We start from the raw sequence: 14,886 nt of genomic DNA on the forward strand, positions 1-14,886 counted from the left end.
CTTCCTGACAGTAAGTGCTAGTCTTACGCCGATGAATACAACATCTGATGAGGCTGAAGGTGTCAACATCATCTACATCACCAATCTATTCTATTAATAAAGATCTATTCCTCCATCATATTCCACCTCCATCATGTTTCGAAGATCTTCAGTAATATTTGCGGCATCTCTGGCATTGCTATCTACACTTGACTCTGCTACATGTTTCGCTGCCGCTGCACCTGCGCAGCCACGGGAAGACTTGGAAAGGCCTCGATTTTTGAAGAAGGAGATCAAGCGTTTCGTTTTTACCAATACGACAACGTGGAAAGATGGACCTCCTCGCGAAGCTTCAACTTCTAATCTCGAAGCCTTGCTCGAAGCCCTTACTTCGTCGTCCTCTCAAGACCTTACGGCAGATCCAACGCCTACTTCAGCCACTCCAACCATTACGACTACACCCGGTGTCACATCATCTGACAATGGACAATTATCGTCGGATATATCGCTGTCTTCGGCTGGAGACCATGAGCATGATCGCGAGGCATTCTTGGCTGTTCACCCATCTACAACGAATTCGCCTGTCTCCTCGGTACCGTTACCGTCATCGAGTCCAAACGACGGCGAGGGAGCAACAACACAAAGCAGCGTCGTTCCAGGAGGCGACTTTCATGGAGCCACTACGTCGAGCCAGTCCCCGCCGTCATCGAGCGCAAGTAATTCGGATCAACTCACTGGGAAGGAGGGTTTGTCGCAAGCAACCCATTCATCCATAGTCCAGCAGCCTGGGAATGGCGTGACCTCCTCCCAGCTGGGTTCCACCACACAGCTCGAGACCAGTGCATCTCCCTCCAGTGCTGCTTTGCCGAGTTCGCATGAAAACCCACAAGCTGCGAGTACTTTAGGCTCGCGGACGCCACCTAGCACTGGGCAGCAGACGAGCACTCCAGGAACCGATGCGCCCCAATCGAGCTTATCATCCGAAGGCGCCGGAACCCCACTTGCAACTACCTTAATTGTGGGTTCAACGTCAACTGTACTTGCTGCTACGGCTACTGGAAGCCCTGAAAGCCTTCCTGTGACTACTGTAGGAGCGGGGTCTTCAGCGGTTCTTCCTCCTGCTGGGACGACGATTGAAACTACGACTACCGTTGGAATCCCTCCCGCGGCTACTTCAGCAGGGGGTTCGTTGGCAGCTGTGCCTGGAGAGACCATCAAGACCTCCAAGGACAATGGCGATCACTCGCCTCCTGGTGGGGAAGCCACCTCCGGAACCTCGGCGCCAAATACCAGTGAAGCAGGTGCAGCAACTACACATGCCGCCCAGCCAGCGTCTTCGCCCTTCGCTCCGCAGTCTGTGGCTGTTCCGGTTACAGGAACATATTCAGGCTCTGAAACAGCTCACGTCACCGCTGGTTCAGGGGATACCCAGCCTACACCAACCCCTGGATCGGGAGCAGGACCAACCTCGCAAAATGGTGCAATCTTAGGTACTTCGGCGTCGCTGGCGCTCCAATCCAATCCAGTTCATGCCATTTCTCACGTTGGGGGATCACCGCCTCAAACGACGCTAGCCGATGGTTCAGTTGTGCCAAGCACAGCGCAGATCACTGGAGCAGCGAAGGGCACTGCGACACCACTGGAAACTCCACCAGCTTCCGTTTCCTCTCCGGGCGGAGAGCAAAGTTCAAGCCCAACCCTGAATGCAGGAGCGACGGAAGCAGCTTCTGTTGTAAATCCAGCGTTGACAGCAGCTGCATCAAAGTTGAATGGCATTCCAGCTTCAGTTGAAAATCCATTGGCAACTGTTTCGGGAAATCCTCCGTTGGTATTCAACCCAACCCTGACAGCAGCAGCGTCTGTCCTGGGCGCACTTCCAGTTTCTATACAGAACCCAGAACACCAGGTCTCGCTCGCGGGCTCACCAAAATCAGCTTCGCTGGTGATTCCAGAAAGCTCAAATACGGCTGGAGGGGTCCCCCCAAATACAGCAGGTGCGACAGGTTCCCCAATTGGAACAGGGTCTCCAGTGGGCGGAACAGCATCACCAGTTGGCGGAACAGGAACAGCATCACCAGTTGGCGGAACAGCATCACCAGTTGAAGCGACAAGCTCACCAGTTGGGGTAACAGGCTCTCCACTAAGCGGAACGGCATCACCAATTGGCGGAACAGCATCACCAGTTGAAGCGACAGGCTCACCAGTTGGGGTAACAGGCTCTCCACTAAGCGGAACGGCATCACCAATTGGCGGAACAACATCACCAGTTGGGGTAACAGCCTCTCCAGTGAGCGGAACAGCCTCTCCAGTGGGCGGAACAGCCTCTCCAGTGGGCGGAACAGCCTCTCCAGTGGGCGGAACAGCCTCTCCAGTGGGCGGAACAGCATCACCAGTGGGCGGAACAGCCTCTCCAGTGGGCGGAACAGCCTCTCCAGTGGGCGGAACAGCCTCTCCAGTGGGCGGAACAGCCTCTCCAGTGGGCGGAATAGCCTCTTCAGTGGGCGGAACAGCCTCTCCAGTGGGCGGAACAGCATCACCAGTTCGGGCAACAGCCTCTCCAGTGGGCGGAACAGCCTCTCCAGTGGGCGGAACAGCCTCTCCAGTGGGCGGAACAGCATCACCAATTGGAGCAACAGGCTCTTTAGCTGGCGAAACTGGGTCACCAGTCGGTGTCACAGGATCACCAGTAGCGATAAGTTCGCCCGCGGGCGGAACAGGATCACCAATTGCCACAGGGTCACCAGTGGGCGAAACAGGATCGCCGTTTGGAACAGGATCACCACACGCGTCTGGAGAACCTCTAGGCCAAAGTTCTGGAGGATTGGCACTACCATCAGGGGTTATACATCAAAATCCTCAGCACACAGCACCAGGGCCGATGACTGCTTCGTATGGAGGAGTAATACCTGGAACTCCAACCCCTACGCCTCAATCAGCAACGCCGGAGTCTGGGATTGCCGGATACTCAACGCAATCCAATGGAAACGTGGTGCCCATTTCGGCGGCAGCTGGCACAGGTTCTACAGTGTCCAATGGTCAAATTGTGCCAGTCGCTACAGGTAATGAAGCTTCTGCACAGTCACCTGGGCCCAATGAGACTGGTCCAGTTGCTTCGAGTAACGCAGTAGAAAGCGCAGCTGCTGCTACTGAGAACGCTGCTCCTCCAGGACCGACTGCGATGCCCGTTATTCCTCCACATCAAGAGTTTTCCGGTAAAGGACCCTATACCCAGTCACCAGTTGGTTATGATACCTCGACTACACAATCTGTTCCCACGAACATCATTCACGGACCATCCTCGATGCCGTCTTCGACTCAAGGCCATTCTTTCGGACCTTCCAGCCTTCCTTCCAACGTCCCCCTAATTCTGTACCAAAATGGTGGCCCTGGCTCGCAACCTCCTAACACAAGATTAATCAATATTGCCTTCCGATTTCCGCTCAACTACCTATTCGTGTACAACCACCCTATATCGTCGGAGCAGATGTTCCATTACGTCCCCTTGGGCATTTGCTATGGTCTCGAAATCGACATTACGCAGATAACCATGCAAAGTCTGCGAGCTTGGGACACATACGCGGACGTTGGTTATTTCACTACCCTAGCTATAGCCTTTGTCCCTGATGGTCTCGTGGACAATCTTGCACTTCTGGTCTCCACATCGGCCTCCAGGTTCTACCGCAACCCTGACAATAGCACGGCATTCCTCCTCTCCATGATCGATAGCGCAATACCCATCATCGGCAGCAATGGAACCGACGGTGCATCCGCACCCTTCGGCAATATACCAACGGACACCAGCTCCCCAAAGAACGCTGGTGCTCCCATTGGTGGTGACATTGGCAACTCAGAACACGTCAGAGCATCCTCCGTGGGCATCGGCGTCGGTGTCGCTTGCGGTGCAGCAGCTTACGGTGCAGCCATGTTCTTCGTCGCCAGGCGATACAAGAAGAGGAGACAATCACACACGCGGTCACCAAGCATGTTCAGCTCGCCAGTGCTTTCGCACGCTGGGCCCGACGCAGGCGCCGGTGCGGCGCTGATGAGTGGAGCCATGGGGGAGAGGAGCGCGAGTCCCTATTACGATAATGACGGCAGAGCTGGAAGCAGAGGGAGTGGCAGGAGTGGGAGCAGCAGGCATCAGATCAGTGCGCCAGTCATGGCGGAGAACAGTCTGGGCTGGAACTGAGAAAAGCCGGTGGGGCCTGTGTTATATGTACGCTATTAACATGATTCCTGTGGGAGGAATTTTGGCATGGCATGGGCCATGCATCTTGTCGCATGTACAGACGGACCTGTCTGAGACGACCATTACGCATCACCGCCCTTTCCATCCCAGCCTCCTTACGTTATAGCAATCTTCTTCACACCAGGTCATATGGGTCTACGACGGAGTGGATGACCTAGATCTTCATTATTTCGAGTGCTTTATTACCTACTTATTCCCCCAGCGTTTCGGATTGGATAGACTTTTCTGAGTGGGAGCGGAGTGCATGAGAGACGGCGGCTCGAGGAGGACAAAATACCCCCTGTGTATATTTTACGTTTTCGAAACGTCACCATTCTTTTTTTTCCCCCCAACTGTCATACTGGAAGAGGCGACTGAATGAAAAAGCGAGAAGGAGGCTTGGGTTTGGAGAGGTCCATTGTCGATATTTAGCAGTAGGATAGCCTAATCCAAGAAGTTTCACTCAAGAACATGTCTTTTTCACCTTGCTGACGAGGACTCGAGATGACTCATCCCCACTTCGCTCTCGGTCAACAAGCGGGGCTCACGATGCCGTTCTGTGGCTTTGGCGTTCACCTAAGTACAAAAGTTGGGGGGAAGAATGACAGCGAGCGGGAAGGGTTCGATCTCAGCTACCTCCACATGCCTGACCGGATGCTACATCCACCTCGCCCGTCCGACGACGACGACGGCGGACCGGTGTCCGATGCATGCACCCGCACCCTTCCACACACACCCTTCTTTCTTTCTTTCTTTCTTTCTTTCTTTCTTTCCTTGCCGTGCGCACACGCACACGCACCCCATCGTGACGATAGATACGATGTGCACATCTCCCCCATTTCTCCCCCAAAGGGGGAAATACACTCTCAGATGCAAACCAACCAACAAACCCACAAACCGTCTACGTAAATTTCACGCCTACCGGACAGATGGATCGTTCTTCTTTCGCAAGCCCAGTCACCCGGTTCCTACCGCCGGCGGCGCTGTTCGGGACCACGCGTTTTGGCTCCCCGGGGGGGGAGGGGGGTGGGGGGGATGAGACCTGGGCGGAAAAAGGCTTTGGTGGGTTCGGAGCGTGTCTGGGTAGAGAAGCTTGAGATCCGGTTCCGAGTTTGATTTGGGGGGGTTTTTGGGGAAATGGGCTGAGTGCCTATCAATGTGTACTAGTACCGGTGTTGCGAGAGAGAGGGAGAGAGAATGGCTTTGGGGGATATTGTGGGAGGGTGGGATGAAGCGGCGCCGGAGGTGAAGGATCGGACTTTGAGAGGGGAGGGGCGGTTGGTGGAAGAGGAGGTGGTTGGGAGTGTCGGAGACGTGGGATTACGTGGGGAATTTGCTCTCGTGTGGGTACGGAGTGGTGAGGGCGAATGATTGCTCCGGGAAAGATCTGGCGGGGAAGGAGAGGGGGGGTTTCCGCGAAAGTTATCAGATAGGAAGGAGCGAGTGCTGGTGGTTCCCTGATCGTCAAAGCGACGACACATGTAATTCAAAGGAAACGGGCTAATTAAGCTAGTAGGATCGATGTTTAATATATAGTGTAGGTTGATCTGTTTATCAGAGCATTCTCATCATGCGAGGGAAATCGTGAAAGCATGGTCTCTTTCGTGTCTCGCACCAAGCCAAGCAACACGGTCTAGATTGACTGGTCTATGCCTCATGCAGCTCCGATTGGGAAATGGATGTGCCGATGGCGGTCGCAGCAGTTCCGGAGTTATCTAGGCCTTCTTGTCGTTGACAGCTTTGAGTTCCACCTCACTAGATCGTGGAAATGATTGGTTAGCCTCCCGTGCGACACGATTGCTGATGCATGTACCGCCATCTAGGATAGCCAATGAAGATGACTTCTAGTCACATGGAATGTACAGAGGTAGTCATGACGTCGTAGGAGAGCAACGCAGAGCCTCAATATAGAGCAGAAAGTAAACAGTAACTTCGACTTACAAGACCAAGCTGGCGTTCGGTGGGATGAGGCCAGGGAATCCACTGCGGAGAATTCAAGTCAGCTCATGCCGCAGGGGTGTGGCTGTCGATGACATATTGAGGCTTGGGTCCATGGGTATAAGAAGTTTGGATTGGCGACCCAGTCAGAGAGTGCGTAGGCTTACCGGTCACCATAGGCATAGTCACTGTAGTTTTTGATAGCATTAGCCATCTGGCACAGCGTGTCTTGCAGCACACGGAGACCATTGGCCTTTGTGCCCTGAGATGCATGCTCGTACCCTGATATTGTCAAGATGGACTTCTCTCCCAGGGACATCTCCGTCACACCCTCATCCCAGCCTTGGATGTGTCAACCAACGACTCTTCTCTTGTCTACATTCAAGGTGCCATGTACCTTTGATGACCTTGCCAATGCCAATCTCGGTCTTGAAGGGTCCCCGGCCTTTGGAAGAATCGAACCTGGAAGTTGAACAGCGCTGATCAGCGTAATTCTCAACAAGACTGGTCATGGAGGGAGGGGCCGGAGAGTGTGGCAGGGACTTACTGCTTGCCTCGGAAATCATTCTTGGAGCCCTTGGCCTCGTCGTAGAGGTTGCCCGTGTACTCGATGGTGACGGTATCCCCCTTCTTGGGTCTATCGGTGCCGTTGCCCTTGGTGACGATTTTCCTAGTGACACCCATTGTGCTCGTGGAGCTGGTTGAGGTTGCTCGGAAGGTTGCGTGTGTATAAGTCGAGATGGAGTGAGAGTGCAGTCAGCTGGAAGTTGGAAGTTGGAGGTTAGGAGTTGGCAGTTGGGAGTTTGGAGTTGAGAAGTGAGAGTTTATAGAGTGATGTAAGGGTGGGATTGTGGAAGGGTTTTGAGGCCGGTGCTGGCAAGTAGTTATATGACGGTGGGATTGACTAGGAGAATGGTGTGGAATGTTTTTTTGACTTCCAAGTTGGTGAAGGCAAAAGAGGGAAAGAGTGGGGAAAAAGGCAAAGGGAAAGAAAGAAAAGGGCAAGGGAAAGGTGCTGTGAAGCTTCGGAGCTTCCCTTTCTAGGTAGAATGAAGAGGAAGAGAAAGCCGGACCTTTCTCAAGGAACGAATTCCAACGCTTCAAGCCTCAAGCTTCAAGCTTCAAGCATCACACTCCAAGTTCTGAGATAGAAGATGGTCGAATGACGAGCTGAGGAGTTGTTGTTGCGCTGCGGTGAATCACACAACTGCGCAATGCCACCAATGCTTTCGGCACTTGGAAAAAGGCTTGGTTGTGGTAGCACTCGTGGCATTAATATAAGCCTATGGTTAACGTCTTGAGCCAGTTGGGAATACTCGTCTTGACGCCCAAGAGCATGGGTGATGAAAACTATGATGAGATGAAGGCAAGGTTGTAAGTCGGAGAGCAAAGAGAGTGGTGAGAAGTGTGAGCGAAGGGTTGTTTAGCTGAAGGGTCTGCATCCGGAGCATCCCACTTGGTTTATTGTACTAGACGAGCTTCATGCTGAAGACGGTTTAGATTACTTAATTGCCTCACGAATAATAGGTGAAGTAAGTACCTTAGCTCTTTGCTTTGGCCTACCTACCTGCTCTACCTGCTCTATCGACGAACTACCTATGCTCCGTGGCAAAAAGATGTGCTAGCCCGTTGTTGGGCATCAAGGCAGTTTGACATTGAAACAACAAACAGTTATAATAAACAGAAAAAAAAAAGAAGAAAAAAAAGAGGAAAAAAAAAACCAGGCATTATGGTCTAAAAGATTGCAGTATGCACAAAGACGTCGAACTACACAATAATCGGACATCGCCACCGGCATGTCAAGATCCCGACCGAACCTGCTTCTGCCTATGCTGGGATGATCGACAGCCTCTTCCATCCACGCTCACCGCCCCACATTCTTCAGCTCATGCTTCTCTTCGCACAAGGTTCCACGTGAGTGATAGATTGCATGAACAACGGTCGTCGCGTGCATACTGCTCCTTGACACATGGGGAATTACAATGGGTCTGGAAAGTTGGCAAGCGCTCAATCAGAGGCATTGCTGCTGGTCGTCGTGCTGTGCAGTGTGCATCTTGCGGACATCGATGATCGCCCAGGTTTCGCATTGACTTTTCCCACCTTCTAGAACCATACTACTGCTCATGCAAGCCATCTGCACCTCCATCCTTCCGCTGCCATTCGCCCCCCTGGTCGCAATCCGCTTCAAAATGGCAGGTTCTATTTAGATATTCATCTCGTCCCTCGCAGAACATCATCGTCTCTGCATCTGCACGAGCCGATAGATGTGCTTCCAACAATCCATGTGCTGGCACACTCTAACATGCCCGCATGCAATGCAGTCTGACTTGCCCCATTCCCCCACGCTACTGCGAACTGATGAAAGTTTTGCTTGTCTTATCGCTCTGGATCTTGTCTGCACATGTCACTCGAGAATTGACGTCTGTCAAGCATGCATTCAGCCTGACGCGACAGACATGAACTGTGGGGTTCCCGAGACGTGAGTGGGTGGATGACTTGATCAACCGCCAATTGCGGGTACCTGATCCTGGTCATGATTAAAACAGGATCGGGCGATCCTCCGCGTGCCGTTTGGGCTCTTTACGAGGCCCTGCATCCATCGGTCGCTGAAGCAGAAGTCCGTTAAATCCATGAGCTTGACAGGTTTCGAGAAAATATCAAAATCCCTCGAGGTAGAAGAAACTTGGATGCTTTTTGAGCTCTATCAAGCTAACGGCATTGGTAGAGATCCCTGGAAACCGGCTGTCCTTGGTGGCGGCACCCTTTTCAAGAAAATGAACGCTGGTTATGCCCGTCTTCTCAGCAAAACTTAGGCATCGGCCATAATTTGTGCCGACTTGTTTGATGCCATGGCTATCGTCAGACAACGTAAAGGCACCACCCCTGGCAAAGAATTTCTATGGGCCTATTTAGTAATTAAAGTCGTTAGATGTAGATGATTGATACCCACCTTGCAAATCTCCGCCTTAGGATATGGCTCGCTCATGCCTTTTCTCAAGCCTGCTGAGTTGAGCTCAACAAGGCCGCCATAGTCAATAATGAAGTCAAGGTTTCTGAGTATCTTCTGCCAGACACCTGTCCATTGCACGAAGCTCGCTTCCGGGTCATCACTGAGTAATCGAATCAAGTCAAAGTGGCCGACAACAGGGGGCTCCAGAGCCTTAAGCATCTCATACTGTAGGTCAAAGTAATCCTCAGCCAGCTTTTCATCGGTACCACCTGACCGTTCGCGGGCCTCGATATACATCTTTCTATCATAGTCGATGGGGGTGTTATGCACGTGGTGCACAGATCCAATGAAAAGGTCACAAGGATACTTGCTAAGAAGGCCCTGGATCACCTCTAGAGATGTAGGCCGTATCCAGTCGACCTCCATGCCGATCAAGAGCTTAATCGCTGGAGCGTACGCTTTCTGAAGCCGTCGGGCTTCACGGAAGTAATCATCAAACTGCTTAGCAAGCGTTGCGGCCGTATGTGATGATGTGATCTGGCAGGACCTTGTAAGCCCGAGAGCATTTTAATGCAGAGGATCCGGTTACCTCTTCGGGATAGAGGTCCTCCTCTTCTCTCGGCATGTGCTCGGTCAAAGCGTAGAGATCCATCTGCTTGCTGATCGCTGTCTGGACAACCTCTTCCAATGTGTTCTCCGCGTGACCACAGAATTGACCAGAGTGAGAATGGTGAGAGAAAGGCATGAGGGACTTTGTGAGAAAAACAGATTTGCTGTCTATTGTTCAGATGGATGTGAACCTTTAAGATAGAGCAAGCAAGCAGATCACACACTAGCTGATAGAGATTAAGGATTTAATGATCCAATGCTTAAGTTTGGGTGAAGTTTCGCAATGCCGGAGAGGTGTTTTCCTTCGCCTAGAGAAAGTGATTCATTCACCTTATACAGTAGAACAAATCATTGATCAAGGCTAGTAGGAAACGTTAAAAAAAAAAAACTCCAAAAATGCGAGGAGCAAGGGACTCGAACCCTGGAATAACGTTAATATAGGTCGTGAAATCAAAAGGGATGTCACTCATTACCGACCTCAACCTTGTCTTTGTATCAAACTTTTGCTAGGAGAGACACGCGCTACCATTGCGCCAACCCCCCTTGAACATGCCCTTCAATGAGAGCGAGGTGTCGAATCATGGAGATTAAAATTTTCTTAATGTTTTATATATTCTTTAAATTTGAATATCGATGATGGCGCTTTGATCTCGCAGAAAAAACCATCTGCTCACGCATGCTAGAATCACTTCCAAAATTACCATCATCACATTTACATACCTCAAAGTTTGCGGAAGTCAACATGGAAAGTTTGTTTGTTATCTTCCTATACGATTCTCGCACAAATCTACTCTGTACGCCTTACGCTCCTCTTATATTTGGTATACATGTTGAGCTTTCATTCAAAACCTTCCCTACTGTTCCATTCCTCCGACCTTTACTATGCTAGGCAAGATTTGTAGGCTAGTACGCATCTGCATGCATATGTCCGATCATCTATTATCGAAGGGCAGTGTAGGTTCATGCAAAATAAACTCGACTCGGCCCTGTCTCCTGGGCTTTTGAAGCCTCAAATTGGTAAAAGAGAATTGCCTTTGAGGTGCCTGCGAACCAAGCGAGAAAATTGGGAAGACAGCTGGTCCGAATGTTACGCGTTGACTGTAGCTCGCGGCCACAATCCATAGCTGTTGTTTCTCGGAGCTTGCTTGTTGCATCATAGTAGAGGAGGGACGTTGGTGTTCTCGAAGACTTCTTTGAAAGTCTTCTTGAACGCGTCTGGATCTGGTGGTGATTCAAGCTCATGCAACAGATTACCTAATGGCATGTCCAACGCCGGTTCCGTCTTCAGTCCAAATGAGCCCCCTTCAAGTCCTGGTTTGGCCAAATCAACCCATCCTTCATCACCCCATTGCGGCTCATGGAGGGGAAGTCCCTCTCCCTGGTCAACAATGGTCTTCTCACGGATCGTTGTCCCTGGTGGATCGAAAGCCATGCACATTGCGACAGCATAATCGCCGTCATGACTGATGTTAATCTCGGCGACTTGCCTATCAGACTCTTTGACTCGAGATCGCCTGTAGTAATGCACCCCTCTGTGCACCTTTCCATCCTTTGAATCCTGCACATCCTTGTGAAGCTCGACTTTGCTCATCAAAGACCCTTTGTGAAGCCCATGATTTTGAAGACCAAAGCCTCTCAACCCTCGTAATGTCGCTACACGCCTAATCATTTCAATATTATCACTGGGAGGGTCGATGAGCGCGATCAACTTCTGAGCTCCATCCGTACCCGTACTCGTACTTGTACCGGAAAATGAGCCAGGCGGTAGAATTGGTCTAACGATTGAAATGTTCTGCATGTAAAGCTGACGATGACGATGGGCTTTGATCGCGGCTTCTTTTGCCGCCCACCTATCGATGCAACGCATTGTCAGTAAGGAGGCAATCTCCAGATCCAGCTCCTCAAAGACAGTCTGACCTTCCAGCCAGATGGCGCGCCAAGCGTCCCAGAGCAGACCTCTCATCGGCAATAGCCGACCAATACGAATGTTCGTCCTCAAAAGTCGATGAATATCCAGATAATCGGGGCAGCATCCAAATGGCGTTGTCGTAATTACTGGCGATTGCCTGATTCTCGTTGTCCAGCTTTGGATCAATCGCTGCATCAGCTTGTCCAACTGGCTCTCCTACCGCTTTCTCAACGCGCTGCAATCTTCTGCATAGAGCTGGCCACTCCAGACGGGTAAAGATCTTTCGAGCCCAACGATTTCGCGTCTGCTCGTGACGTAGAATAGCTGCGATGCGGTTGACTCGACACACATCGATCCCAATGCTAATAGGGAAAGGGAATGGTTTAGGTGCCATTATGGTTTAGATAGTCTCCACCCTTATGCACTCCGAGGCACAAGAATAGCAGTGATGTTAGCTTGTTGAGTCCAATGCGGAACGCAAAATCGAAGACAGAAAGTGTCTTTGGGCTCAGGATCACAGCCATGTTATGTCCAGCAGATGTTGTTGCATTTCCAAAGAGACTTAGCAACGACAGCAGCTCAACACGAAAACAAGGAGCCGTGCAACGGTCCAGATAGGACACAAGATTTCAGCTCCATGCACATAAATTCAGACACTTGCGTGCTTGCATGATAATCACTAGATATGTAAGGGATCCAGAGCAGGATCTTGTAGTAGTCGTTGAGGATCGAGTATTTCAATGGCGGTAACTTAAAAAATGCTAATTTTCAGCCCTACCTTATATGTCACACATCTTGGCATTCTGGTAACTTCTGGAAGCTATTATCAAAACACCCACCCATTAACCCATGGCAAGGAGCTGACCAAGCTACGCTGCCTACACGGCGGCAAAGACCAACCAAAATCAAATCAAACAAACCTGTTCAGCAACTCATCATGGCGTCCTCTTCTACCTCCCCAGCACCTCTCGAGTCCCAAACCTTCACCACCATGGACAAAGATCTCGAAGCGATCGGTGCCCACTGTCAGTACACCTACTGCAACCAACTCGATTTCCTCCCTTTCCGCTGCGAATCCTGTAAAGGCACCTACTGCCTCAACCATCGCACTGAAACAGCTCACAAATGCCCTCGCGCCGGCGAGTGGGCGGCCGCAAGGCGGAAAGCTGCTGCGCTTTCTTCAACTACAAATAATGCTAATCCGGGCAAGCCGACCCTCATGACTGCTTCGCAGTGTTCGCATCCAAGCTGTAAGACCTATATCAACACACTCAATTCCGTTGGCGTTGGCTGTCCGACTTGTAACCGGCAATACTGTCTCAAGCACCGCTTGAAGGAAGATCACAGTTGTTCCAAACTTATACCCATCGGTGCGCGACCCTCGACCGGTCCCACACAAGCTGAAAAAGCAAAGGCAGCTTTCGGTCGATTACGAGTCTGGGGAAAGGAAAAGCAAGCGGCTGTTCTACCGAAGCCCAAACCGTCGACCGCAGCTAGTCGAATCATAGCAGTGAACGCGTTGAAGCGGACGGCAAAAGGTGATGCGAAAGTGTCGATGGATAAGAGAATATATCTGTATGTTGAAGCTGAAGCGAACACGACAAGCAGCAAATTGCCGAAGGGCGAATACTGGTACAGTAAGGACTGGAGTGTGGGCAGGGTGTTAGATGCCGCGGCGAAAAGCCTACAAGTGGAGAATGTAAATAACAGAGGAGGCGGAGAGGAGGAACGATTGAGGGTATTCCATGTGGAGCATGGACGACTGCTGGAGTTTGGAGAGAAGACTGGGGATGTGTGCGTGAATGGAAATACGGTCGTTCTGCTGCGTGGGGTGGGCCCTGCGGAGACCGACTGATGACACAATCTGGTGTTTAATACATGCGCATAGCGACGGCGTTGGTAGGATGGGTAGATTTGAGGCATCTGAGATAGTTCGTGGGGGTTCGGTCAACGTTCATACATGAACACAGCTCATGAAAATGCGTCTTTGGCTTTGAATCACATTTTTCTTCATCTACATCAAACACTCATTTTCATGGGAATACTCGCATGCGGCTTATACCCCTTTATCTCAAAATCCTCCGCCTTCCACCCATCAATACTTCCTTCATGGTGATCCAAAACCTTAAGATCTGGGAAATCCCTTGGTATTCTCTCTAGCTGTACCTTCAAGGCATCCACGTGATCCAGATATACATGGGCGTCTCCCATAGTATGAATGAAGGTTCCGGGATTCAAGTCGCATACATCTGCAAGCATGTGTGTTAATAAAGCGTAAGAGGCGATGTTGAAAGGGACACCGAGTCCCATATCGCATGAACGTTGGTACAGCTGGCAGGAAAGAACGCCTCGAGGTTTAAGCACCCTGTTGCCATTGGCACGCGCTGCCGACTCCGCGTGGTCGCCGTTTGCCTGCACACCAGACTTCGAGGCTTTTGGGAATGAAACGTAGAATTGTGCAAACATATGACAAGGCGGCAATGCCATCTTCCCCAGATCCGCAGGATTCCACGCACTCAGTATTATCCTTCGATCATACGGCTTATTCTTCAGCTTTTCAATGACCTCTGCCAACTGATCCACTCCCTTGCCCATGTAATCTGTCTTCGCATCCACATACTCTGCGCCAAAATGCCGCCATTGGAAACCATAGACAGGTCCCAGATCTCCTACTTCTCTGTGAGAAAGGCCAACGCTATCGAGGTACTCGCGGCTGCCATTGCCGTCCCAGATCTTTATACCGGCTTCAGAGAGAGGCAAGGACGAAGTGGAGCCGGTAATGAACCAGAGAAGTTCCGCGATGACGGCGCGGAGGAAGACCCGTTTGGTGGTCAGAAGTGGCAGTACCGGGATCGGGTGTGACGAGGAATCTGGTGAGGGCCGCGAGAGGGAGAAGCGGAGGGCTGGAGGTGCAAAGAGGGAAAGGGTACCTGTTCCTGTTCTTTGCGAGGGTGAGCGTAGGACACAATTGGGAACATGGAAAGCGCTGAGAATACCTGTCCGGGCGATGCTCGCCGTCCTCAAGGATGTTCCGGATCAGGTCAAGGTATTGGTGTTCCTCATGCGGTTGGGACAGGTCATATCCGTTGGACAGTGTGCCTCTTTCTGTCTCTGTCATTGTAGCTACAACTGCAATTGGTTCTAGAATGCTTCGAAGCGGCTCTTTGAAGGTGCACTGGATCTGGCGAAGTCCGTCGCGTATGACGCGTACTAGCGTGTCTCTCCACCAACCCGACTAATTCCAATAGTCGAAATCCATAACATACAGTAAAG

The 14,886-nt window shown here is 51.2% G+C and overlaps 6 protein-coding genes and 1 non-coding gene across 7 annotated transcripts; 2 read left to right on the forward strand and 5 right to left on the reverse strand.

Moving 5' to 3' along the window:
- Positions 1 to 133: 133 nt before the first annotated feature.
- On the forward strand, positions 134 to 4,168 carry HO133_010142 (uncharacterized protein; the record flags this gene model as incomplete). The annotated part of the gene is made up of 1 exon (XM_037300998.1): positions 134 to 4,168. One exon carries the CDS (start codon positions 134 to 136, stop codon positions 4,166 to 4,168), a length of 4,035 nt encoding a protein of 1,344 aa, XP_037153815.1.
- A 1,754-nt stretch (positions 4,169 to 5,922) lies between these two features.
- Positions 5,923 to 6,829, reverse strand: HO133_010143 (uncharacterized protein; the record flags this gene model as incomplete). Its single annotated transcript, XM_037300999.1, has 6 exons — positions 5,923 to 5,962; positions 6,149 to 6,190; positions 6,313 to 6,333; positions 6,427 to 6,487; positions 6,543 to 6,607; positions 6,693 to 6,829. 6 exons carry the CDS (start codon positions 6,827 to 6,829, stop codon positions 5,923 to 5,925), a joined length of 366 nt encoding a protein of 121 aa, XP_037153816.1.
- Positions 6,830 to 8,802: 1,973 nt separating this feature from the next.
- Positions 8,803 to 9,840, reverse strand: HO133_010144 (uncharacterized protein; the record flags this gene model as incomplete). The annotated part of the gene is made up of 3 exons (XM_037301000.1): positions 8,803 to 9,042; positions 9,096 to 9,632; positions 9,685 to 9,840. 3 exons carry the CDS (start codon positions 9,838 to 9,840, stop codon positions 8,803 to 8,805), a joined length of 933 nt encoding a protein of 310 aa, XP_037153817.1.
- Positions 9,841 to 10,103: 263 nt separating this feature from the next.
- HO133_010145 lies at positions 10,104 to 10,247 on the reverse strand. The gene has a single exon. It is a non-coding gene; the product is annotated as a tRNA-Arg (tRNA).
- A 610-nt stretch (positions 10,248 to 10,857) lies between these two features.
- HO133_010146 (uncharacterized protein) lies at positions 10,858 to 12,007 on the reverse strand (the record flags this gene model as incomplete). The annotated part of the gene is made up of 2 exons (XM_037301001.1): positions 10,858 to 11,554; positions 11,622 to 12,007. The coding sequence occupies 2 exons, from the start codon at positions 12,005 to 12,007 to the stop codon at positions 10,858 to 10,860; spliced, it is 1,083 nt and encodes a 360-aa protein (XP_037153818.1).
- A 543-nt stretch (positions 12,008 to 12,550) lies between these two features.
- Positions 12,551 to 13,468, forward strand: HO133_010147 (uncharacterized protein; the record flags this gene model as incomplete). Its single annotated transcript, XM_037301002.1, has 1 exon — positions 12,551 to 13,468. The coding sequence occupies one exon, from the start codon at positions 12,551 to 12,553 to the stop codon at positions 13,466 to 13,468; it is 918 nt and encodes a 305-aa protein (XP_037153819.1).
- Positions 13,469 to 13,632: 164 nt separating this feature from the next.
- Positions 13,633 to 14,731, reverse strand: HO133_010148 (uncharacterized protein; the record flags this gene model as incomplete). Its single annotated transcript, XM_037301003.1, has 2 exons — positions 13,633 to 14,554; positions 14,610 to 14,731. The coding sequence occupies 2 exons, from the start codon at positions 14,729 to 14,731 to the stop codon at positions 13,633 to 13,635; spliced, it is 1,044 nt and encodes a 347-aa protein (XP_037153820.1).
- Between the last annotated feature and the right edge of the window lie 155 nt (positions 14,732 to 14,886).

The sequence above is a fragment of the Letharia lupina genome (assembly GCF_014066315.1).
Source record: "Letharia lupina isolate WasteWater1 chromosome Unknown contig_8, whole genome shotgun sequence".
Taxonomy (NCBI): domain Eukaryota; kingdom Fungi; phylum Ascomycota; class Lecanoromycetes; order Lecanorales; family Parmeliaceae; genus Letharia; species Letharia lupina.